Here is a 26,825-nt window from a genome sequence, read left to right as displayed (position 1 = left end):
CTGGAATTGGTAGAAGCCACAGAATGGATCTTGTATCAGTGTGGACAGAGGAAGTTTTGCAGACCTGGTCAGCAAAAGTCCGAGTCGAACATCCCAACAGGCTCCAACACCCCTTGTGGAGTGAGCCTTCACATGGAGAGGCGATGGCCTATCCACGAGTTGATAGGCCTCCCTGAAATCAGTCGAATCCTCCTGAAGATGGAAGCCTTCAGGAAGGGAATAAAAAAAAAAAGTGTCCAAAAGGGGCAGATAAAGAGAAATATATCCAGATCGCCAGGATCACAGCTAGTGAAGAGAGCGTTCACGCAGGTGACTTGGGCTACAGACAGAGAGATGGTAAGACAATGTCCTTGAAGAAGTGGAAGGAAGAAAACACCATTGTTTTTTGCCTAAGGAGAAAGATGAAGGACAACCTTGTTCTTATGGAGAACAAGAAAAGGGAGACTTCCAGGACAGTGCAGCCAGTTCGGAGACCCCGTGGATGTAAATAATGACCATCAGGAAGGCAACCTTCCAGGATAGGAGGCAAAGAGAGACTTCCCAAAAGGGGAGCCTGTAGCACCTCAAGGATGAGATTAAGGTCCCACAGTTCCAAGAGAGGATGGTAGGGAGAAGGCACAGTGTGCCACTCCCTGCAGGAAGGATCTTCACCTGAGGCCAGAGTCTTTTGAAAAAGAATGGAAAGAAATACAAATGCCTTGGTCTAGACCATACTGGAGAAAAGTCAAGATCCTGGGAAGAGAAAGGTAGAGAAGATAGAATTAATCACTCTCATACCACTACATATAGCCCTCACACATGCAATGGTAGATCCTTTCAGACTGAGGTTGTCGGGCTTTGAGCATGGTCTGGATAACAGACTACAAAAAAAAAACAAAAAAACAAAACACTATGCCTCAGAAGCTCAGCTTCAACAGCCATACTGTTAAATACACTAAGGTGAGGTGGGGGGGAACAGCGGTCCTTGAGATAGAAAAGTTGACTTGCAGAGGAAGAGACCAATAAGTCCACCTTCTTGTCCAAAGGTTGGCTGAGGGAGGTACAGCCTGGTAAAGGCATAATAGTAGCTTGGGAGAGCCTAGCTAGCTATCGCTGGGTCCAGTGCAGAAGGCTCTAACCACTTGGAGACACACTGGTCTGGAAAGGAAAGAGTACGTCCGATTTATAGTGGAAGGCAGGAGGCTGGTCCAAAAAAAGCAATTTTTTCTTCAAGATATGGTGAAATGCCCCATGGCTGGGGTAACCAGAGGAGGGCAGAGACTGTGGTGGGAGAAGATGTCTTCTTGAGCAGTAGGTAACTTTAGTACAGCAGCGCATGTGGAACATTGGGAGAGACCAAGGGAAAGAGTTGGTTCATGATGGTAGGACACGGTAGAAGGGGCCTTAGGGCCCCTTCACACGGAGTTTACACTCCGCTCATTCAGACACGTATACACAAGCGCTTCAAAACACATCCCGGCTTTACACGCGCTCCCATTGAAGTTAATGGGATGTGTTTTGAAGCACTCGTGTATACGTGTCTGAATGAGTAGAGCATAAACTCCGTATGAAGGGCCCCTTAAGGGGTAATTCAGGGAGGATAGCCTACCAGATCACCAAAGAAAGTGTGATTGCTGACAGCTGAAGGAGGCTACACAGAGAGGGTTCCAAGGTGCTGAGTCTTGCAAGTAGCTGGAGAAAAAACATCCCGAAGAACTGCAGTAGCTGCAGAAAACCCCCCAGAAAAAAAACAACTCTGAAAGAAAAAAAAAACAAAACACACCACAAACACTTTGAGGGTGAAACCAGGAGTTTCCAAGGAATTCTTTCCAGGATCTGCAGCCAGGGTATTGAGGGAAGAAGATGGGACCTCCCTTGGGCCAAAAGGAGGCTAGCATGATTCCTAGTAGCCCTGGAGCCCAAAGAGGGGGCAGGCGTTGTTGCAGCCTAGTCCTTGGTAAGGCTGGGGGACTAAGTAGTAGCCGTGTCTGGCAACGAAGCATCCTAAGCGAGGAGAACAGCAAGAAGCTCCAGAATGACCACTGGAGGCTTTAAAAAAAAAACCAAAAAAAAAAAAACCCCAGATATACTTAAAGAAATGGGGGGGGGGGGTCATCAGATAAACTGAGGGCCCCAGAAAGAAAGACTCCAGGATAGGTAAGCCCAGAAGCTCAAGGGGCTCTTGGGGAGGGGGGAACTCTTGCATACTCACCTTATCCACCATCTTCAAGTGCCACCAGGTCACCCTTTTGGTGTTCCTCACACATGGTAATGTGGTCACCAGCATTCTGGCCTGCAGGGGGTACAACTGGTGTGAAGACTGAAAGAAAAATATAAACCCTGCACTTGAAAGAAAATATAAACGATGTAAGACAAAAAGACCTGGGTAAGGTTGTGTCTGCCTCCTACGCAGACCTAGGCTAAAACTGGTTAACAGAGTCTGTGGAGAGGGTATAGCCCAAAGCCAACATCTTTTGCCTTTCCTAGTGTTAAATTCCTAGTGGCCAGGTCCATACCTATGGTGCTGTGCCCATCCCCCCCCCAATGAAATTAGCGAGAAACAGTTTTGCTTACGCAGTGTGTGCTGGAAGTGTACAGGTGTGGATTGGTGCGTCAGCTATTGCTGGGATTCCTTGCTGTGAGTGAGACACAGCTAGCAGCTTCAATTTCAGCATCTTCACATTACCATATTCAGTGTGAAGTTTTATTGTCTGAAGAACAATTTTTGCTTTTACAAACTATTTAGTCACATTCAGGAATTACAGCTTGATCTTCTTACAGCCAGAACACACTGCGATTTACAAGAAAAAAAAAAAAAATAAAAAAAAATAAAAATCACTGCATGCCCTCTCAAATGGTAGTTAATGGAACATGTCCTAATGATATGGAATCATATCAAGTACAGTATGGTGATGAGAAAACATGAAGTTACTTGCAGTTTCTGGGTTTCATTTTTTCTGCTCTACCACGTTCAGTACATATCAACCATTATTGTAAAAAGTACTTACATGAAGGACACAACTTTTATTTTGACACATTTTGTCATTGTGGGTTTACATTATTTTTATTAATTTACAGATGATGTGAAAATATCACAGTTGGGCCAAAATGTCCCAATTTATTACAATAATATGTGCCAAACCAAATAAAATCAGCTCTGATGAGAAAACAGAAAAAAAAAAAACCACATGAAATAAAACCAAATTAAAAATCTCAGAATGAGTCCATATAGTACTACAGTAAGTACCTCATTTGTCTGGTTACAAGCAGGATAGCTACATTCAGGTCCAGGTTTCTTCCTCCTTGCACTCTCCTTCTCATGCTAGATTATTGTTGTCAAGGATTTCAAAGTCTTTTTTCTTTTAAGGTTACTTTGGCTATTTTGCATATGAATTGTAGGCATTGGGTATCTACCCAAAAGTCCAACAGTGTCTTAGCATCCCCCTCTTGATTTTTTTCCCCATGTTTTTCTAGGAGGCACCTAGATACTGATGGAAGTACAAACCAAACAGACTAGTAACAATCTGGCATACTGACACCCACCAGGTCAAAAAGCCAAAGAGGCCACGAAAGAAAGTGGAAGAGAAAAGGTTTCGAAATGCTCCCAGCGCCCCTATTATCTGCTCAACTGCAATCTGAACATCCTCAGAGTCTTCCTCTTCTTCAGAAGATGTGGTGGGTGGTGCAGCAGAAGATTCTACCACAGGGGTAAAACCAATAGGCTCTGGGTACAGACCCCAAGAATAATCACCTGGAAATGAACACACGTGCACATTATGATTGAAGGTTAGATGACACACACCTTACACATTGCTACAAATAGCTACAAAAAGCAGAGTTTGTAATACCAAAAAGTATTTTATAATTTATAAAAGAATTGACATTTCCACATTTTTAAAGTTTCTATACATAAATGTAGTCACTATATTATGCTAATAAAATCCTGTAAGAATTTAGAAGATGTGGGTTGTGCAATGTGACATTTTAGTTGACATAAAATTCAAGCAACTGCCTTTGAAACGCTTAGGCAACTCACAAGTGATAAGTGTCATTTACGACTAATTTACTGTATATATTAGCTTAAAGGGGTTTTCCAGGCAAAAAAAAAATGTTTTTTTTTTTTTTAAATGGTCTGGTAAACCTATATGGGTGCATTTATTAACCCATTAATAGCTCTAACCATGTTTTGAGTGATTTCTAGGTCTCTCTGGGAGCTCCTGGTACCTTCTGCATTTGTTTATTTGGTTCAGTTTCCTGCTATGTAACTTCCACATTAACCCCCCTCACCTGACTCCCCCCTCCCTCCCAATCTCTCTAGCTATCCTGCCCACTACTAGCCCTTCCCAAACTACTCAGCTCAACTACAGAACCCCTTCATATACTAACCTCCTTCCTTCCAGTCTTCTTCCTGCGGGACGGCCCCTCCTACTTTTCTGATTCTGCCAGCGCGTGCTCTTGTCCCAGCTCTGCTCTGTAGCGATGATCCACATCTACTGCGCATGCTCGGGAGCTGCACAGAAGAAGTGGATTATCAGCAGTAGAGCAACGCTGGGACAAGTACTGCCAGTCAGAAAAGAAGGATGAGCCATCCTGCAGGAAGAAGCCTGGAAGACTAGTATGATGGAGTGGATGGGGATATGGGCAACTATACATTTTTGATTAATTATGTTATTTAGAAAGTAGGATGGGGGAAGGTGTTTAGATTAGTGTAGAGATTTCCATTTTTCCCCAGACAACGCCTTTAACACTAAGGTGGAATCTTTTATTACCGCAGACAGTTTTCTGGGGTAAGGTATATACTAGCCAGTTTGTACTGGGGCAGAAGGAGAGAGAAAAGGAAAAGGAACCAGAGGAAAAGGAACCAACCACCACCAGCAACATGTCCTGAACACAAAAAAGAACGTCGAACAGCTCAGGGCAGGAAAAAGAAAGAGTGGGATTTATGTTCCCCAATGAATACAACAAGAAAAAGGGATTTTACAGCAAGTACAAGAAACCAATTTTCTCATTTATATCATTGGGGACACATTATCATGGGATGTCCTAAAGAAGCCCCAGTGAGTTAAAAGAAAGAAAGCCTTATGTGGCGAGTCAAACCATGGGAGTGTGTCGTAGGTATAGTGCCACACGATTTGTCTTCACTAACGACAGCCCTTTGACTCCTATCTCAGGCAACCCAGACTTCCCTGTGGCTGTCGGCTAAGCTCCCCTATTCTTCGTTTTCGGCAGGTTACGTCGGCCTCCTCGCTCCTTCCCCACTCTGAGCTCATGACCCGAACATCTTGTCCTGATACTGTTGCTTTCCATTAGCAATATACCCAACTCTCTCACTTCTACTCCTCTTTGAGGTCTTCACGCGACCTCCATAGACCTCTGTTGCCTTTTGAACATCTCTGTATCTCCCCCTCACCCCCTTCCCATACAGTCTCTCTCCTATATGATTTCTTGCTGGATGGGGGGTTCGCCTCCTTCATTCACGGATGGTTGGGCTAGGGAATTGGGAATCTCCTTTCCCCCAGAGGTCTGGTCACTGACCTTCAGTGCGTGTCATAAATTTTCCATCTCATGTAGAGCACAGGAGACCAATTATAATATTCTTTCTAGGTGGTATAGAGTCCCTGCCCTGCTTCACAATATCTACCCCTCCCCTTCTGACAGATGCTGGAGATGTCTCGCTGATTGAGGTACGATGACCCACATCTGGTGGGGTTGTCCCCTTTTGCGCCCCTTCTGGACTGGAGTCAGACAGGTTATTTTGCAAGTGACAGGAATCGATTTGGAAGATGACCCAGCCCCATTGCTACTCTCCATATTTTCCTGGAAGTTTCGTAAACCCACCCGTAGACTTCTTGGGTTTACGTTAGTAGCGGCTTAGAAGACTATGACGCCTCCCTTGCTCATTTCTTGGCTTAATGAAGTACTAGCTCTACATACAATGGAGACCCTAGTGACTGAGCTTCATCAGGACGATACCAGGCATCACCAGACGTGGCTTCTCTGGAACCACTTCTATTATTCGGCTGACTTCCGCACCTTCTTTCCTTCTGAGTCCCCTGTCTGATGTCAAACACCCCCAAAATTTACAGATTTTTAGCCAAACTGGCTGCAGCAGCAAGGGAAATGTGTGAGAATATATCAGGGTAAGCCCCAACTTTAGAGATTACAAATGAAAAGCTATCAAAATTGACTCCCAGAATGCCCACCTAGCACTAAATACTAATCGGAAGACAGTGGGGACAGTATACTCAGTACAGCTTACTTATTTCCATTTCACCATTTGCTGTGAAATGACATCTGGGTAAGCTAACACTCACTATACCTCTTGAAGAATTATTTGAGGTGTAGTGTTAGGGCTAGTTCACACGTGAGTATAAGGGGAGGTTTTTGACAGCGGATTTCGCGTCCAAAACCTCCCCTTATAATGGTGGTCTATGGAGACCGCCGGGCTTCTGTTCTCCGCTAGCGGCGAGCTGCTGCTAGCGGAGAAAAGAAAGGACATGTCCTTTCTTCAGGCGGAAGCCGCGCAGACTCAGCCGCGCGGCTTCCGCCCCCGGCAGCTCCCTCCTATGTCGGCTCATTCATTTGAGCCGACAGCAGAGGGTTAAGCCGCGACAGCGATGGTCGCGGCGGGCGGGTTTTGACAAGAGAGAGACGCGGCTCGCCGCGTCTCTCTCTGTGTCAAAACCCGCGCGGGCAGTTCACGTGTGAACTAGCCCTTAGAATGGGGTCTTGTGTAGAAGAATTCCACTTTACTGGCACCTTGGGATCCCTGCAAACAAGACATGGCATTTAAAACCAAGATTAAGTGGGGTATCCCAGGTATAGCAATGTCACAAGTGGGCACAAAGCAGAACACAGTCGGGAAGGTGCGCAATTTGATTTTTGGAGCCCAGGTTTAGATGGTTTGGTTGGACGCCATGTCACTTTTGCAGAGTGGAAATTTAAATTTCCAGGTTCCACTGCACATTTCCTCTTCATCTCTGGGGTCAAAATGATCCCTATACCCCCTGATAAAGTTTTTAAGGAGTACAATAAGTGTTATATGGTGCTTCTCCAGTGTACTGTATAGTACACTTATTGACTTTCTGGTCACGGAGACCAGCACAAAACTTTTTGCAGTGAAATAGACATGAACAGTGACTAGGAACCCGGTGAATTACATGCTTCCAAGGTGGACCATGTCTTTGTCTGACCTGGACATAGTTTTCAATTACAATGGGTCATTTTGTTGATTGAATTTTTTTTTTTTTTTTTCGTTTTACCTACCCATGGATTTCAGCAACAGAACACAGTGAAGAGTAAAAATAATAGGTGCCAAATACTGCAAAGCCACCACAGTGAGGTAACAAAAGATGCGGGAAATCTGAATGAAAATAAAAAGGGAGATATAAACAGGTCACAAGCCATTAAATGACAGTTTTTTCAGATGCAGATTGAAATCATATCAATTTTACAAGTACAACAGGAAATGACATGACATGGAAAATCGTTTCTTTTTAGCTGGACACAAAGTCCTGCATGTCTGAGTTTGTGTCCAGTTTAAAAAAAAAAAAAACAAAAACAAAGAAAAAACAAAACAAAACAAAAAAAAAACCATACACGGTTTCGCCGCGGACAGGCAGAAGACGCATACAGGCGGTCACTTTGCAAAACTGACTGCCGGGTTCCCGTCCCCTGTCCAGTTTCTCGGGGGACAGAAGACGGAAACCCGCTGGATTGGCTAAAGTCGAGACCAAGCGCAGGTGTGAACTCACCCTCAGTCTGACTAAAATTTCTATTCAAGCACAATGGAATAGACCTTTCGTATGGACATTACCTTCTAGTAACACTGTAATAAGTTTCTTAAAAGGGTTTTCCTGAATTATAAAAAGATGTCCGCTCCACACCCATCAACAGGTTGTTTGTGGTATTCTAGGTCAGCCACATTTAATTCAATGGAGCTGTGCTGTAATAGTAGACACCACCCACGTACAGGGTACTGATTCTGGAAGAAATCAGCCAAATTTTCTAAATGTGAATCCCATCCACATATTGAAGAAAAATAAGTACAGTGGAAATGCTGCGATTTCCAAAACCATTGCGATTTTGGAAATCACAGCATGTTGATTATACCTACGGAAACACCTGCGGTTTCCCTATACATATAACGGAAGCAGAAAGTCTGCGTTTCTGCTGTGGTTTTTCCTGCAGCGCTTTTTCACTGCAGCCCGCTACTTGGGGCTTTAGCCTAAAGGTCTGGCAGAAGTTTTGAAATAAGTAACAGAAATTAACTTGAAAGTGTTATACAGGGTCTTGTACAGATATTTCTAGACTTCTCTATTATTTTTTTTAACTACTTACTTTACGTTGAATCTCTAACATGGAGATTCGCCCAGCCTCTCTTTTCATTTGCTCAACCCAGTGACTGGCTAATCCAAGATATGCTTGCATATGTAAACGGGTCATGGAGAGTCGGAGGAGACATAAAACAACAATAATCCACAGACGTAAAGAGTTGTATGTAGAGTTTGACATGCTGGAAAGATAAAGATTGTATTTTGTTGAAACAATTACATGTATGACACTACACAACCTAACAAAATAAACCCAAGAACGTAAATCCTAAAAATAAAAGCCAATACCTAACTAGTTGCTTTTATTTCATAAGCCAGCCCCATTGTAACGTATGCCCTTTTCACACATGGGATTCTTTGAGAGATCTAACTGTAAACCAAATTGCACTGGAAAAAAAACAAAACACGGGAGCTAAAATTCAGATGACCATTTCTATGTCAGAAACCTCCTGAAGTTTTTCCTTCAGAGAGTGGAAATGTACTTTAATACTATAGCATAAAATACTATATACTTTATGGGAGGGATGGAGGATGAAAGTCTCCCTGTTCTCCTGCTCAGTGGGGGTTTATGCAGTTGGACCCCCACTGATCTGCAAGTTATTCCCTTTCCATAACTTGCTTCTGTGGGGAAATACTATGACAGCACACTTAATAAGGCCATAAACATGAGAGAAACATCATCAAATGCTGCAGATGTCAGCAGGAACAACTGACCATTTAAATTTGTATTTCCCCGATAGCAGATGCTGATGAATCTCACAGGAGATAGGTCACTGTCCAGAGTGTCTGGCAACAACTTGTGTCCCTGTATCTACCAGATATACAAGCATGCTTGGCTAAGCCGAGCATGCCTGTGTAGTCCTGGGAGAACAGTTCAGTAAGAAGAGGAATTGCATTTAGCTATCCAGGAAGTTTGGGTGTGGTTTATATAATTAATAATTGATATAACAAGAAATTCCAGAACTTTAATGACATTAGAAATAGATATCAGATCTGCTCTGAATGCCTTGAGCTAGATTAATGAAACACTAGAACTTTTCTAGTTTATTTCTTTACTTACAGCTGTACAGTCTCTTTACCCATTGGTGCATTTAAAAGAAAGTCTCTGGTTATTGGACGGATCCACATCAATACCACAATGACAGGAGGCAGAAAGCTGGCATGAAGTAGAAACCTGCATAAGAGAAGTCATATTATAGATATTAAAGGGGTATTCATATCACGCTTGTTCACCAACCTGCAAGCTGTGTCCTCTCTTCACTTCCTGGTTTTATCGGCACATTGGTGGGCAGGGTTTCACTTGCTCTGCTATGTTTGCAGTCAGTAATGAGGGATTGGTTGTAAATGAATCACCACAGTATAAAGCTGATGTAGAAGAGCTGGATTTGAGTCAGTTTGTAATACATATAGAGGTACCGGACTCCCTAGCTCAGCCCTCATCAGCCAAATTCGATTAAACCGACTGATAAGTGGAAGAGTAGGAGATAAGAGCTCAGAAATCCTGTTGCTCTCACCTTTCCCCTCCCCTATCTGAGGAGCTATGTTGCTTGTCTGTGGCAGAGACATACACAGCTCAGAGCTGCTCCCAGCCCCTCCCTCCCTCCCCCCTTGAGAGCAGGCAGCTAGTCACTTGTGGACTGAGCAGATAAGCTCAGAACGGGCTCCATGGTCATAGAAACGCATGTAAACAATGAAGTGAATAAATTAAGAGAGCGGCCAAACAAAGCAGTTTTGATAAAGCAATGTATTTGGAAAAAGTCGTATATCCACATAAACTAGCAGTATAGATAGGATAGAAAAAATCCCATTGACTTGCATTAGGATCAGGATCAAATGGAAAATGATTGGAAATCAGATTTTAAAAACGATCCTGAAATCTCAAGATCGGCTGAACCCTAGTAGTTTTGCAACAGCTGCAAGGCCACAGTGACAACTGACCCTGCAGCTGTAGAGTGTTTTTTTTTTTGCGGGGTCAGATGTACATTTTAGATCTACCATTTTGGGAAATGTTTATTGCTCAGATCACCTTTTATTTAAATCAGAGGCAAAAAGGTGAGAAAAAACCCGGCGGTTTGGCACTTTTGATTTTGACGTTCATCGTACAGGAAAAATATTAGTAGAACTGGCATTTTCGGACACAGGGATACCTAATGTGTATGTGTTTCACAGTAATTTTGGACCTTCATATGTATTCTAGGGAAAGGAGGTGATTTAGATGTTTACATTAATTTTATTTTTTATTATATGTTTATTTTTTAATTTTTACTATTTGATTAGCCTCCACCTAGGGTTCTAGAAACTGCAATAATTTGATTGCAAGTCCCATAGACGGCAATATTGCCATGTATGGGAGATTCTCTACATTACAACTGAGGCTGGTCATAGACCAGTCACAATAGTAATATTGGTATGACAGGCCTGAGAGCCTTCAGTAGGAGCCGGCCTGCAACTTTAAAGGTATGGGGCTGGTGGGAACCAGCTCCGGGGCTATTTTTAAATTTGCCTGCGAGCAGAGAAGACTTTAATTGCAGGCATTAGCTCTGGCGTCTCTGCTGTAAGAGTTACAGCGGAGACATGGTTGCTATGGCGACCGTTCTGCAGAAGAGTGGCTGCCATTATCCTTACAGACCCGGTATCCGCTGGAATAGAATGGCGGATGCTGGGTAGCGGTGCAGAAAGCCAGCGGCGACAGCAGCGTGGCAGTGATGCAATTCAACTCCTCAGCTCCCTTATAGTCCACATTCGGACTATAAGATGCAACCTTATTTTCTTTCCAAATTTGGAGGAAAAAAAGTGCGTATTATAGCCCGAAAAATACGGTACATATGATATAAAAAATCTCATCCCTGATATCAGTGGAAATAATTTATATAGCACTGCAACTTGAAAGAAAAGAATCTCCTCTTTCATGTGAAATCCAGCTTGTACATTTTAGAATGTCGGAGATATAGTTGTTTGAAGTGACCCTCCCCCACCCTTAGTTTCTCTACATATTACACAGCCAGTACTCCTGTATACAGTAACATTCAGTGCGAGGCAGGAACAGCTCTCAATACATGAGCAAGGGAAAGGGTGAAAAAATGCAGGATTTCACAGAAAGAATTCAAAATTTGTTAATAAAATACATTACAAAATGTATTAATGTCACAAATATTGCCAGAAAATCAAAAGTTGTCCAAACGTTTAGTTACACTTTAACCCCTTCCCGACATGCGCCGTAATAGTACGGCGCGTGTCGGGTCTGTAACTATGGCGACCGCCCGGGAGCCGGGCGGCCGTCATAGCCGCCGGGTGTCTACTGCTTTAAGCAGTAGACAACCAGCTCTAATGCCTCCGATCGGTCTCCGGACCGATCGGAGGCATTAACCCCTCCGGCGCTGCTGTCAAAGGCGCCGGAGGCGCCATTTTCCCGGCGGCGCATGGGCGCCGCCATTTTGGCAGGGATCGCCGGCTCCTGGAGCATGCTCCAGGGCTGACGTCCCGTTGCCATGACAGCTCAGGTCTGCAAATTCTCTCTTTTGCAGGCTGGTGTATGCAGCCTGCAAAAGAGATGATGATTTTTTGCAATGCATTGCAATGCATTAGCATTGTAATGCATTGCATTAGTGATCAGACCCCCTGGGGTTCAACACCCCTAGGGGGTCTAATAAATGCAAAAAAAAAAAATAAAAAAAATAAAAAAAATATAAAAAGTATTAAAAGTTCAAATCACCCCCCTTTCCCTAGAACAAATATAAAAGTAGTTAAAAACTGTGAAACATATACATGTTAGGTATCCCCGCGTCCAAAATCGCCCGCTCTACAAATCTATAAAAATATTTTTCCTGTTCGGTAAACGCCGTAGCAGGAAAAATAGTCAAAAGTGCCAAACCGCCGTTTTTTCACTGTTTTAATTCTGATAAAAATTTGAATAAAAAGTGATCAAAGCAATAACATTTCCCGAAAATGGTAGAACTAAAAAGTACACCAGGCCCCGCAAAAAAAGACGCCCTATGCATCCCCGTACACCTATGTATAAAAAAGTTACGGCCGTCGGAATATGGCGACTTTTAGAAAAAAAAAATTTTTAACACCGTTTTGGAATGTCATTTTGGCTGCACAGTGAACGCCGTAAAACCAAAGCCCGTAAGAAAGTCACAGAAATGCATTTTTTCTTCAAATCCACCCCATTCTGAATTTTTTTCCTGCTTCCCAGTACATTATATAGAATAATTAATGGTGGCATCATGAAGAAAAAATTGTCCCGCAAAAATTAAGACCTCATATGACTCTGGGAGCGGAGAAATAAAAAAAAGTTATGGGGTTTAGAAGGAGGGGAGTCAAAAACGAAAATCAAAAAATGCCATCGGCGGGAAGGGGTTAATAAACTGAGAAGAAAATAGGTATACTTAGTATATTAGAAAGTTTTTCAGTTAGTACTGATCACAGTGCCCCTTAATGAAGTTTCCCCTCACATTCAGCACCTGTCACAGTGGTTTCCTAACAATCACCAAGCTTCATGTGCCACGTATCACGTTCAATACCAGTCACAATTACCCTACCCTCACAATTAGCTGCCCCTTCCGAGGGCTTGCTAACATCTGCACAAAACATTTCTATTGTTTTGTTTTTTTAGCTATTATAAAAGAATAGTGATCAGCATTGTACCAAACAAAATAGTGTAGCATGAGGTCCTTCGATCACTAATGGTCTACTGGCTCTTCTAAGATAAAGATCGGATGATGTTCTTGACCATTTAAACATCAAAACCACAATACAGAGAAATGTGCGGAAAAAAAATTAATACACTACCATTTTTTCCTCGCAGTTACATCTTTGTTTTTTTTTTTGCTTTTTTATATTTTGCTTTTTTACTTTATTGAACCTAAAGCCACAAAACTTTCCAGCTTCATGACAAAAAACAGCAGTGTGAAGCTAGCCTTACAAGTCTTTTGACAACAGGCACACTAGTACCATTTGTCTGGACACAAAGTTAAATAGGGGCAAACTGGACCTGCACATATTTTAGGTTCTCCACCATAGTGAGCGCTTAGCAGTGGTCACAAACATGGCATCCCCCTCTCTCCACCCGATTTCCTAGCACGGCATAAGAAAATTAAGCTGTCCGGATAGGAAAACAATGCTACTGCAGGATAGTTAAGAAAAACTGTTTATTTACTATTTCAACAGTATACTTACTGAAGCATCGGTCTGTCGGCTGCCATCTTAAGAGCATCCAGATGAGTCTGAGCCAAACGCAGGCCAGGAAATGTTAGACAAGCACCAAGGAACGAACATAGGGCGACCAGTGCAATTTTGAAACCCAGTTTAATAAAGGGTACTCTGAAAAAGAGATATGGAGTTAGGGCAATAGCATGCAAATAATACACTATGTACATACTCATACTATAACTGGAACCTTTCATTTGCACTGGCTGTAACTCTTTGCATTAATAGCCATCCTTCCACAGTTTCCAGCACATTTAATATTTTATTCTCTAGACTTGTTTTTTTGCGCTGGAGTCTGTAGAGAGGAGCCTATTACAGGATGAAAAAATTCTTTCATTGGAGTCTGAAATCGTACTTTAAGGGATTGTGTCACCTTTGATCAACATTGGGGGTGATTCATCAAGACTTACATTAGGTGCAATCTACAGCAGTCTTGGGGCCATCACAGATTTTGGTGGCATGTAATACTTTTGTGTGTAAATTTTAGTGAATATGGTGTGAGTGGTAGTACCACCCACACTTCACCCACATTTATAAAAGTGAAGAGTCTGGCACAAAAACACCACTTGCATCTACTTAAAGGGGTTGACCTATGAAAAGCATCCCATCTATACTGCTAGTTTATGTGGATTTAAGACTTTTTCTAAATACATTGCTTTATCAAAACTGCTTTGTTTGGTCGCTATCTTCATTTATTCACTTCATAATTTACACTCAGTTTCTATGGCCATGGGGCTTATCTGCTCAGTTCCCAAGTGACGTAGCTGCCTGCTCTCGGGGGAGAGGAGGGGGGGGAGGCTGAGTGCTCAGCAGCAGTAACGGAGCTCCTCAGATAGGGGAGGGGGGAGGTGAAAGCTCCGGCATTTTTGATTCTGGTTTAATTGAATTTGGCTGATAAGGGCTGAGATAAGGAGTCCGTTACCTCTGTATGTAATGCAAGCTGACTCAAATCCAGCTCTGCTACATCAGCTTCAAACTGTGATAATGCATTTACAACCAATCCCTCATTACTGACTGCTAACATAGCAGATAGCAGAGCAAGTGAAACCCCGCCCACCAATGTGCCGAGAAAAAGAAGAAGTGAACAGAGCACAGAGCCTGCAGGTTGGTGAACAAGGGTTATGGGAATACCCCTTTAACTGTGCCAAAAATGGTGTAGGGCATTTGATGAATGCCTTCCCATTCTGTTTTTGGCTGTACTGAATAATTGAATAGTATTTCTTTATAGGGTTTAGGGCATTTTCTTGGAGATACACAGCTTTAAATCCCTTGCTTTTCTTTCACAGATGCAAAGCAAAAAAAGTAAATGTCTGGTTGCAATAAGCTAATGCTAGGGAAAGCTTATGTCATGCAGATTTTAGTACAGTGTTAAATGGGGAACCATAATACTAGGTATCTCTTCCATGACAAGCAGCTTGGCCAGATGGTCAACAAGAGACAAAACCCCAAAGTCATGGGCTAAGCTCCAGCTAATTCTATAGCTGTAACTTAATGCGTTTCTTTTTGTAATTTATATTGGGTTCATCAGGAGAAATGATGGATAGAGTCAAAACTGTGCTGCCTGGAGCCCTGATGGTGGGCTCCGGTACTCAAAGCTGATGCCGCACTTTGGCTCGGCATTATAAGACCGAGCTCAGCCACTCAGCTTCCAAGTTGACACTCAAGTGTGCCTACATCCCCGAAGGTGCGGTATAGTAGTCATGGTAACACTGATGCTTACTATATGTGTCTGAAGAGGCTATTGACAATCAAAAATGAGTTGTCATGTATCAATAAATCAACAGACTGTGAGGTGATGGTAACCCATAAGGGGATATTAGCCGATTCGCAACAAGTCCCAAGGAAGTAGAGGATATAACAGTGTGGGGGTCTGACCTTGGTATCTCATCCTTAATAGTAACATAAGTTTAAAAGGTAATCTGAAAATACATGGCGGATGCTGGTTGCATATACAGCCAGCACCTGTTGCTAACAGACACAATTGGTGCTGAAACCAACTGCAGCTGATAACACTTTAGATGCCATGGTTAAACGCAACCGCTGACATGGATAATGCACAGGCGTCATGGGAACCTCCATGTTTTAATATTTGCTTCCTTCCGAAAAGTCATCGAAGGGCGGCGATCGGTTACCATGATAGCTTGGAGCCTATTGAAGGCTACCAGGCATTACCATAGTTCTGCCATAGGCAGCATGTAATAGAAGTCAATCAATTTTACAATACACTGCAATATATTAGTGATGTGCAATATTTTGGCATAAAGCTCCTTGCGTATTTGGTAATTGCAAACTTGCAAAGATAGTACTACTTTCCAGTGATATGGAGCTATGCAGTTTCAATATCTTTTAGAGTACAATGAAATTTTCTTATACCACAATATCGCAAAACATGAATGGGACATAATTTAACTTTATGGTGTAGTTAGAATCACAAATTTAGTAAATATCCCCTATTATCACACCACATACTTTACATATTTCAAGATTACTATCAGAGCCCTTTCAAACACTGTAATACACAATATTATTATTATTATTATATTATTATTATTATTAATATTCTATAAAGGTGTAGCCTTAAAACCAAGAAACTTACGATAATTGCCAGCCTTGTTGTTTTAGCAAAATTTCCAAATTGTGGCAGATGCTATTTATACCTGCAAAATAAAATTAATTAAAAAAAAAAAAAAACGCACAAAAATTGTTCACGATCTTTTAGGTCTTCATAAATGTGTAGTATTATAGAAAGCTAGAAAGTAAGCACTGCACTGAATTCATTGTGCTGTTGACTTTCCCAGTAGGCACCCCAATGGTGGAGATATCAGTGCCGTTAGTTTCAGCACCAATATCTGTCCACAGTCAGAAAGGCTGGCCTTACAGCTTAGCTGTGAGGAACGATTTCAGTGGGTGTGAGTGGGTGTGGTAGTGGGTGTGAGTGTACACTACCATTGACTTGTAGTGTACAGTAAGTGGGGGCGTTCCTCACAGCCCAGCGATAGCGCTAAGCTGTAAGGCCTACCATTCTGACGATGGATAGATATTGGTGTAAAAACTAAAGGCACCGATATCTTATGCGCTGGGGCGCATACTTGCAAAGTCGGTCTGTCAGATTTCTAGTGGTATATACCACCGCACATCTATAAAGAAAGGTCCTCTTTAAAAACAAAACTGTCTTAGTTGTTTATAGCAACCAAATCACAGATCAGCTTTCATTTTGCATTTTGCTCCTGTAAATGAAAGCTGTATTGCTATTGGTTGCTACAGGCAACTAAATTTTTCTTTTAAAGCATTTTAATAAATCTGCCCAAACGAGCATTAACTCAAATCTTAATCTTCTATGTACCATTATGTGTTTAGAAATACATGGCTAGGATTTTGTGAAGGGCATAAAACCACCATGGAAAATAAGATATTAAGATAGAATAAGATAAAAGATGCAAGAAGACATCACGGTGCTATTTGTTTAACTACTTCCAAGTATGGCACCAGGGCTGAATAATAAATAATGTGGGAGAGAAGGGATTTGTAGTAAAAAGATTACCTGGTTCCAGCCCAAACTCTAGATATTCTTCTCTTACAATCATTACCATCATGCCAATGAGCATGAAGAAGAAGGCAAAGATTAAGCAAACCGAGCGTTCTCCTCCCTCTTCTGAACGGAAGTAGTGCTGCATCATGGTAAATAGAACTTTACTGTAGGTTTTTGGTTAAGGAAAAAAAAAATATATATATCACACAGATGGAAATCCCATTACATATACACTCACCGGCCACTTTATTAGGTACACCTGTCCAACTGCTCGTTAACACTTAATTTCTAATCAGCCAATCACATGGCGGCAACTCAGTGCATTTAGGCATGTAGACATAGTCAAGACAATCTCCTGCAGTTCAAACCGAGCATCAGTATGGGGAAGAAAGGTGATTTGAGTGCCTTTGAACGTGGCATGGTTGTTGGTGCCAGAAGGGCTGGTCTGAGTATTTCAGAAACTGCTGATCTACTGGGATTTTCACGCACAACCATCTCTAGGGTTTACAGAGAATGGTCCGAAAAAGAAAAAACATCCAGTGAGCGGCAGTTCTGTGGGCGGAAATGCGTTGTTGATGCCAGAGGTCAGAGGAGAATGGCCAGACTGGTTCGAGCTGATAGAAAGGCAACAGTGACTCAAATAGCCACCCGTTACAACCAAGGTAGCCAGAAGAGCATCTCTGAACGCACAGTACGTCGAACTTTGAGGCAGATGGGCTACAGCAGCAGAAGACCACACCGGGTGCCACTCCTTTCAGCTAAGAACAGGAAACTGAGGCTACAATTTGCACAAGCTCATCGAAATTGGACAATTGAAGATTGGAAAAACGTTGCCTGGTCTGATGAGTCTCGATTTCTGCTGAGACATTCGGATGGTAGGGTCAGAATTTGGCGTCAACAACATGAAAGCATGGATCCATCCTGCCTTGTATCAACGGTTCAGGCTGGTGGTGGTGGTGTCATGGTGTGGGGAATATTTTCTTGGCACTCTTTGGGCCCCTTGGTACCAATTGAGCATCGTTGCAACGCCAAAGCCTACCTGAGTATTGTTGCTGACCATGTCCATCCCTTTATGACCACAATGTACCCAACATCTGATGGCTACTTTCAGCAGGATAATGCGCCATGTCATAAAGCTGGAATCATCTCAGACTGGTTTCTTGAACATGACAATGAGTTCACTGTACTCCAATGGCCTCCACAGTCACCAGATCTCAATCCAATAGAGCATCTTTGGGATGTGGTGGAACGGGAGATTCGCATCATGGATGTGCAGCCGACAAATCTGCGGCAACTGTGTGATGCCATCATGTCAATATGGACCAAAATCTCTGAGGAATGCTTCCAGCACCTTGTTGAATCTATGCCACGAAGAATTGAGGCAGTTCTGAAGGCAAAAGGGGGTCCAACCCGTTACTAGCATGGTGTACCTAATAAAGTGGCCGGTGAGTGTAGTGCTATATAAATATCTTGTATAAGCCAAGACCCAGTTTGCCTCATTCCCTTACAGTAGCCCTGAAAGGATACACAGAGAAAACAAGAGTCAGCAGACACCATAGAACTCCAATATTGATTTCATTCTGGGCATCCACAAGACAGTAGTAGCCTTCAGTGAACAGGTAGATGAAGGTGGAATACAATGAAAAGTCTATAAACCACTGGTACTCCAGGAAGTATCGAAGCACTGTATTAAAAAAATAAAAATAAATAAATAAAATTAGATACCATTACACACTTGATGGCTGTGCAAAAGCTAAAACAGTTTTACCCAAGATACAATGCGCTGTCAGCCGAGGAAAAAACATCTTACACTTTGGTCTTTGTTGCAGCCTGTAGAACACTCAACATCCAAATATTTCTAACCATTGCCGACATAGTGTCCAAGATTAGTTTGGATACTTACTGTGGTACTCGGAGGTATAAGTGAGGCTCATTTTTTCTTTTTTTTTTTATTATAAGAATAAGAAATATGGAATACCACATTTACTCAAGTATTTTCACTGCACTGGCTTTAATAAATACCATCAATGTACACAAACCTGTCCATAATAGCCACTACATTCACATCAACCTCATAGTCTTCTGCACACATACGACCTTTTCGCCTACCACTTTTAGTTTAAAAACAATGAACACTGAAAGGGCCCCATTAAAGTCAATGGAGTCTGAAGGTCTCCTTTATGTACCCTCTACTTAAGTTGTCCATCTGTTTGCTGTGGTCCGTAGGAGGACCAGAAAAACAAACAATGGACAAGCCACTGCCGATGTGCACTTACCCACAAGTGTTTATTCAGTACGGTGCCCTCATTGGCCAATTGCTGCATTATCTACACAACTACTACAGGCAAACAAATGTATAGCAGCTCTTTGCTAACATATAGCTATGATATCATGTCCACCAGAAAACTGAAGTAAACTATGTTAAATCTGACTGGAACGATTGCTCAGCCCCCACCAAGAAGAGTGGGGTTTTTTTTTTGCAAAAAAATCGTGACTTCTTCAAAGCCTGTACGACACAAAGTGCCTTCTACCACAGGACATGAGGGTGCCAGTCATCCAGTCCTACTGGAGTAAGATAAATACTCCAGCGGATATGACAAAATATTCTGATACATGAACCAATGTGTATCTACATAATAAGGAGTAATGGTCCCAAACACTCCCTTGGTCAATAAGATGATCGCCACAAAGTAAATGGATTAGGCCTTCCAACATATATCCCAGAGAAAGAACACAATGGAGCAAATTTGTGAAAACTAGGGCCAATTCCCCATACTATGGAAATGCAGCTTTTTTTGTGCCACAGCCAAGAATAGTTACAAAAGGAAAGGGAAATTTATAGAAAGCTCTTATGCTTCTCCCTGCTCAATCCACTCCTGGTCAAAAAAAAAAAAAAAAATGTTTCCACAACATGGGGTCTCAGCATAAAAAAAAACAAAAAAAACTGTCTTTCTTTTCTGTAGTGACCAATCATGGCGCAGCTTCTATTTTTTTAAAGGTAAAATATCTACTAAAAGCCTCACTACAATGGGTTGCTATGGGCAACAAAGACAATTTTTGAGTTAGACAGTTTCTGAAATCTCCCCAATATGTTTAAGTATAAACTAAATGGAGTTCCTTACAGATGTCATTTTAATGGTGTGAATAAAGGCAAAGTTTTATATGGAAACAGCTCCATGCTGGAAATTATTGTTTTCGGATTGGAATTTACCTATGGGGGAGCACTCCAACTTCTTTTTCCGTGCATGTAAAGAACCACAAGATTATTTAGAGTAAGCTGGCCTCCATTATATTTGTTTAAGTATAAGGGTTTATAAAATGTAATAGTTTTAAGTTAATAGTGTTCTTCCAAGCTCAAGTTATACTTACAAGTATATTTTAATTCAACTGTGCACTTTGTATCACAAGCTAGAACATAATTCTTTATTATGCATTGTACTACACTATGGATATATGTAGAACAGATAAACCACACAGTAAGGCCTTATTCACATATCAGTGATTTCCATCTATACGCGGTGTCCTCCATACACAGCACAAGGACCCACTGTATTGTATGGGCCACAATTATGAAAAAGGGTGTAAAGAAAAACGGTCTTTGTAATGACGGGGGAACTTATATTTTTCATAAGCATGCAAAGAAATAAATTTATTAGGGAAGGTTTTTTGACATTTCTTTCAGACTCTATTTTTTTGGCCAATACCTAGAGAATCCCTTTAAGGCCGGGTTCACACGGAGTATTTTGGCACGTAATGTGGTACGTAGACAGTGCGGGAGCTTTTGTGGGCCGTATGCTCTCCCATTGCTTTCAATGGGAGCCAGTAGCGTATACGCGGTGCTATTTTGCGGCCGCTGCAAAATCATGGCCGCAAAATAGCACCGCGTATACGGTACTGACTCCCATTGAAAACAATGGGAGCGTATACGGCCCGCAAAAGATCCCGCGCTGTCTACATGCCACATTACTCCGTGTGAACCCGGCCTAAGTTTTCATAGGTTTCATATACTACACTAGTGTACAGAGAAAGTGTGTGTGTATGTATGTATAAGGAATATATTATAGTTCTTAATTTACCATTGCCCAGAAAAACCATTTATACAAAAAGGTTACCAAGAGCATCAACAGCAGTAACTGGTGTTGCCTCTAAATGTAGATCAATATCCCTTGGCACTGTAAGGGGTTTTTCATCTGTGATCCCATTCATTCTCCTAAGGAAAAAAAAATAAAAATAAAAAAAAAATATATATATATATCATAATGCTAATTACATTTTTTTTAGATGCAGTAAATACTTATACTTAAAGTTTTAGGCTAAAGCACCACATAGTCAAGCAAAGAAAAAAAAAAAAAAAAAAAAAAATGTATTGCATTTTATTCCCCTTCACCAAAGTGGTTTTCTGCAAGTGTTTTTGAAAAAGCAGCTCCCACAGCACATTTTTTTTTACAATTCATGGAGGAGATTAACTAAAAATCTCATTTATTTTGTTGGCACTGTAAAACACAGTTTTTATCTGCTACTTTTCTCAAAAACTCATTTCGGCCATAGTCTTAAGATGAAGACCCCCACACTGCGGAAATACAGGGGTTTTTTTTGTTGTTGAAGATTTTGCTGCTTTTTTTTCAGCCAAAGCCAGGAGTGGATTGAGCAGAAGGGAGAAGTATAAGATCTTCCTATATATTTGCCATTCCTTTTGTAGCCATTCTTGGCTTTGGCTCAAAAACCGCAACAAAAAAAAAGCTGCTTTTACACAATGCGGGACCTCAAATCTTCCTGTTTCAGCAGCTTTGGCTGGTCTCTCACTTCTTTAATTTTTCCACAAGCTGGTAATTGGATTTTGACTGTTTGATGGAGAAGAGCCTATGAGGTACCTTACTAGATACAGACATTGCCTTTATCATGAGAGATTATTTATTATGATTACTAGAAATTAATAAAACTGCAGATCGAATATGAACAGTAAATGTATATTACATTACACAGGTTTGTACAGAAGCCTAACCAAGTTTCTACAGAGAATGGACCTGCACAAAACGCAATTTTAAAAAAAAAAAAAATATAAACTAGCAGTATAGATAGGATCTTTGACACGGGAATACCCCTTTCATTTCTTACTAAATTCAGCAACTCTACAGCATTTTCAAGTTTAAACTTTTTTTTTTTTTTTTTTAACACATTCCCTCACTTCACCATAGTAGTATGTCGAATGTGAGATATACTAATACAGTGCTGTTATAGTACCATCACAGTCAGACTGTTAGTTTTGTAGTGACATAAATCACTGCTATCACTGAAAATAAACTGCACTTGGGAGTTAAAACCTAACTTTTATTAAGGCTCTATAAAATTTATGAAATAGGTGTGCAACACTCTGTGTTTACGGTCACCCAATGTGTCATCTGAAATCAGAGCCATTTACTGAACACCCAATGTTCCATTATACTGGTGCAACAATGTTTCAACCTACAGTACAGTGGGGAAAATAAGTATTTGATACATTAGCAATATTGCAAGTTTTCCCACCTACGAAGAATTGAGGTCTGTAATTTTTATCTTAGGTTCAATTGAACTGTGAGAGATAGAATCTACAACAGAATCCAGAAAAATCACATTGTATAATTTTTAAATGATTAATTTGCATTTTATTGTACTGAAATAAGTATTTGACCATCTACCAACCAGCGAGAATTTTGGCTGTCACAGAACTGTCAGTTTTTCCTACTCTGCATTCATTACCTGTATTAATTGCACCTGTCTGAACGCGTTACCTGTATAAGACACTTGTCCACACACTCAATCACACTCCAACCTCTCCACCATGGCCAAGACCAAAGAGCTGTCTAAGGACACCAAGGACAAAATTGTAGACTTGCACAAGTCCGGGAAGGGCTACAGGACAATAGGCAAGCAGATTAATGAGGAGGCAACAACTGTTGTCGCAATTATTAGAAAACAGAAGAAACACAAGATGACTGTCAGTCAGCCTCAGTCTGGGGCTCCATTCAAGATCTCGCCTCGTGGAGTAAGGATGATTCTGAGAAAGGTCAGGAATCAGCCCAGAACTACAGGGGAGGACCTGGTCAATGACCCGAAGAGAGCTGGGACCACAATCTCCAAGATTACAGTTAGTAACACATTGCACAGTCATGGATTAAAATCCTGCAGGGCACTCAAGGTCCCCCTGCTCATACCAGCACATGTCCAGGCCCGTTTGAAGTTTGCCACTGACCATCTGCATGATCCAGAGGAGATATGGGAGAAGGCCATGTGGTCAGATGAGACCAAAATAGAACTTTTTAGTATCAACTCCACTTGCCACTTTTGGAGGAAGAAGAAGAAGGGCGAGCATAGGCTGAAGAACACAGTCTCAACCATGAAGCATGAGGGTGGAATCATACTTTGGGGTTGCTTTTCTGCAAAAGGGGATAGGACGACTACACTGTATTGAAGAGAGGATGGATAGCGCTATGTGTTGCGAAATTCTGGCCAACAACCTCCTTCCCTCAGTAAGAACATTGAAGATGGGTTGTGGCTGGGACTTCCAGCATAACAATGACCCGAAACACACAGCCAGGGCAACTAAGCAGTCTCTACATAAGATGCATATCAAGGTCCTGGAGCAGCCTAGCCAGTCTCCAGATCAGAATTAAAAATCTTTGAGTGGAGCCAAAACTCAATGTAGTCCAGCGACAGCTTGGAAACCTGAAAGATCTGGAGATCTGTATGGAGGAGTGGGCCAAAATCCCTGCCGCAGTGTGTGCAAACTTGGTTTAGAACTACAGGAAATGTCTGACCTCTGTAATTGCAAACAAAGGTTTCTGTACCAAATATTAAGTTCTGGTTTCTATTGTATCAAATACTTATTTCATGCAATAAAATGCAAATTAATTATTTAAAAAAAAAATAAAATATATATATATATATATATATATATATATATATATATATACATATACACAGTCCTATGAAAAAGTTTGGGCACCCCTATTAATCTTAATCATTTTTAGTTCTAAATATTTTGGTATTTGCAACAGCCATTTCAGTTTGATATATCTAATAACTGATGGACACAGTAATATTTCAGGATTGAAATGAGGTTTATTGTACTAACAGAAAATGCGCAATATGCATTAAACCAAAATTTGACCGGTGCAAAAGTATGGGCACCTCAACAGAAAAGTGACATTAATATTTAGTAGATCCTCCTTTTGCAAAGATAACAGCCTCTAGTCGCTTCCTGTAGCTTTTAATCAGTTCCTGGATAAAGGTATTTTGGACAAACAATTCAAGTTCAGTTAAGTTAGATGGTCGCCGAGCATGGACAGCCCGCTTCAAATCATCCCACAGATGTTCAATGATATTCAGGTCTGGGGACTGGGATGGCCATTCCAGAACATTGTAATTGTTCCTCTGCATGAATGCCTGAGGATTTGGAGCGGTGTTTTGGATCATTGTCTTGCTGAAACATCCATCCCCGGCGTAACTTCAACTTCGTCACTGATTCTTGAACATTATTCTCAAGAATCTGCTGATACTGAGTGGAATCCATGCGACCCTCAACTTTAACAAGATTCCCGATGCCGGCATTGGCCACACAGCCCCAAAGCATGATGGAACCTCCACCAAATTTTACAGTGGGTAGCAAGTGTTTTTCTTGGAATGCTGTTTCTTTTTGGACGCCATGCATAACGCCTTTTTTTATAACCAAACAACTCAATTTTTGTTTCCAAAATGAAGCTGCCTTGTCCAAATGTGCTTTTTCATACCTCAGGCAACTCTATTTGTGGCGTACGTGCAGAAACGGCTTCTTTCTCATCACTCTCCCATACAGCTTCTATTTGTGCAAAGTGCGCTGTATAGTTGACCGATGCACAGTGACACCATCTGCAGCAAGATGATGCTGCAGCTCTTTGGAGGTGGTCTGTGGATTGTCCTTGACTATTCTCACCATTCTTCTTCTCTGCCTTTCTGATATTTTTCTTGGCCTGCCACTTCTGGGCTTAACAAGAACTGTCCCTGTGGTCTTCCATTTCCTTACTATGTTCCTCACAGTGGAAACTGACAGGTTAAATCTCTGAGACAACTTTTTGTATGCTTCCCCTAAACAACTATGTTGAACAATCTTTGTTTTCAGATCATTTGAGAGTTGTTTTGAGTAGCCCATGATGCCACTCTTCAGAGGAGATTCAAATAGGAGATCAACTTGCAATTGGCCACCTTAAATACCTTTTCTTATGATTGGATACATCTGGCTATGAAGTTCAAAGCTCACTGAGGTTACAAAACCAATTTTGTGCTTCAGTAAGTCAGTAAAAAGTAGTTAGGGGAATTCAAATCAATAAAATGATAAGGGTGCCCATACTTTTGCACCGGTCAAATTTTGGTTTAATGCATATTGCACATTTTCTGTTAGTACAATAAACCTCATTTCAATCCTGAAATATTACTGTGTCCATCAGTTATTAGATATATCAAACTGAAATGGCTGTTGCAAACACCAAAATATTTAGAACAAAAAACGATTAAGATTAATAGGGGTGCCCAAACTTTTTCATAGGACTGTATACACAATGTGATTTTCTGGACTGTTTTGTAGATTTTATCTCTCACAGTTGAAGTGTACCTAGGATAAAAATTACACACCTCTCCATTCTTTGTAGGTGGAAAAACTTGCAAAATTGCCAGTGCATCCAATACTTATCTTCCCCACTGTAGATGAAGGGATTTATGATACTTCTATAAACAATGCAGTACTGGAGTCTAGGTGCTCCAATCCGTATGCAACACACAGGAGCACTGGTAGCCCCACAAGGCCCTAAAAGGCCTAGTTCACACGGGGTTCCGCGTGAACACATTCCATCGCAGCTTTCCGCTCCGGATTATGCCCAAATGAATGGGCCTAATCCAGAGGGTGCTGTCGCGAGGCGGACGCCACGGCTGAATCAACCGCGGAATCCGCCTGAAGGAAGGGCAACTCGCTTCTTTTTTTTCTGTGAGCGGGATCAAACTGCTAGCGGAAAAAAGAAAGCTAGCGCTCTACATAGACCTCTATTGTGAGGGGGCGGATTTTGAGGAGGACGCCGCATCAAAATCCACTTCCTCTTGCCTCGTGTAAATGAGCCCTAACTAGTAACTGCAGTAAAATTTAACCCCGCCTATAAAACAATGAGCAGTATTTCATTATATGAGTGTTTACACAATGGCATGCTTAACTTCGAAATTGCGATTTAGAGTTAAAAGCACATATGAAGGTTACTCAGTTCATTACATGTACCCAAAATTGTTGCTGTTCATAAACGCATGCCCTACAAAAAAAAGCAAGTCCTATATGGCTATATACACTGAAAAATTAAGTTATGACTTTTATAAATCTAGCCGTGGAAACAAAATATTGCTACGCCCTTAACAGGAGAATGTCAGTTGCCAAATGCTTCCCAAACCAAAAACTAAAGGCGCACATGCATGATTGATTTGGAGCAGGTGACTGACCACTGTAAGTGACCCGTATTCTGGCGGGGGTTCTCCCTCAACACTTTAATAGGAGGAGAAACATACCTTTGTGGCCACAAAACAATGAGCAATGCAGAGTTTAGATTAGGTCATTTTATGCTGACAGACTTTCTTTAATATAAAACACGCTCCAGCTTCAACCCGGTGATGAAATTCAAAATTGCGATGAATATATAAAATTTAACTTTTATTTAGAAATCCATAAAAATGGTTTACATGGTCACCAATAGAGCAGAAAAATATCCAAACATAGCGACATGTTTTGG

General features: G+C 41.4%; 1 protein-coding gene across 1 annotated transcript in view; it reads right to left on the bottom strand.

Moving 5' to 3' along the window:
* Positions 1-3,031: 3,031 nt before the first annotated feature.
* Positions 3,032-26,825, bottom strand: part of TMEM161A (transmembrane protein 161A) — a 28,042-nt gene continuing 4,248 nt past the window's right edge. Inside the window, exons 4-12 of the mRNA XM_075280674.1 lie at positions 21,162-21,259; positions 18,577-18,733; positions 17,062-17,213; positions 16,117-16,177; positions 13,491-13,634; positions 9,373-9,486; positions 8,320-8,494; positions 7,246-7,342; positions 3,032-3,730 (exon numbers count right to left, since the gene is read on the bottom strand). Coding sequence (XP_075136775.1) covers positions 3,450-3,730; positions 7,246-7,342; positions 8,320-8,494; positions 9,373-9,486; positions 13,491-13,634; positions 16,117-16,177; positions 17,062-17,213; positions 18,577-18,733; positions 21,162-21,259 — 1,279 coding nt within the window. The 3' untranslated portion in view covers positions 3,032-3,449. The remainder of the gene's footprint in view (positions 3,731-7,245; positions 7,343-8,319; positions 8,495-9,372; positions 9,487-13,490; positions 13,635-16,116; positions 16,178-17,061; positions 17,214-18,576; positions 18,734-21,161; positions 21,260-26,825) is intronic.

This window comes from Leptodactylus fuscus, chromosome 1 (assembly GCF_031893055.1).
Source record: "Leptodactylus fuscus isolate aLepFus1 chromosome 1, aLepFus1.hap2, whole genome shotgun sequence".
Lineage (NCBI taxonomy): Eukaryota > Metazoa > Chordata > Amphibia > Anura > Leptodactylidae > Leptodactylus > Leptodactylus fuscus.
Note: the sequence above shows the minus strand (reverse complement) of the source record. Positions and strands in the feature narration are given on the sequence as shown.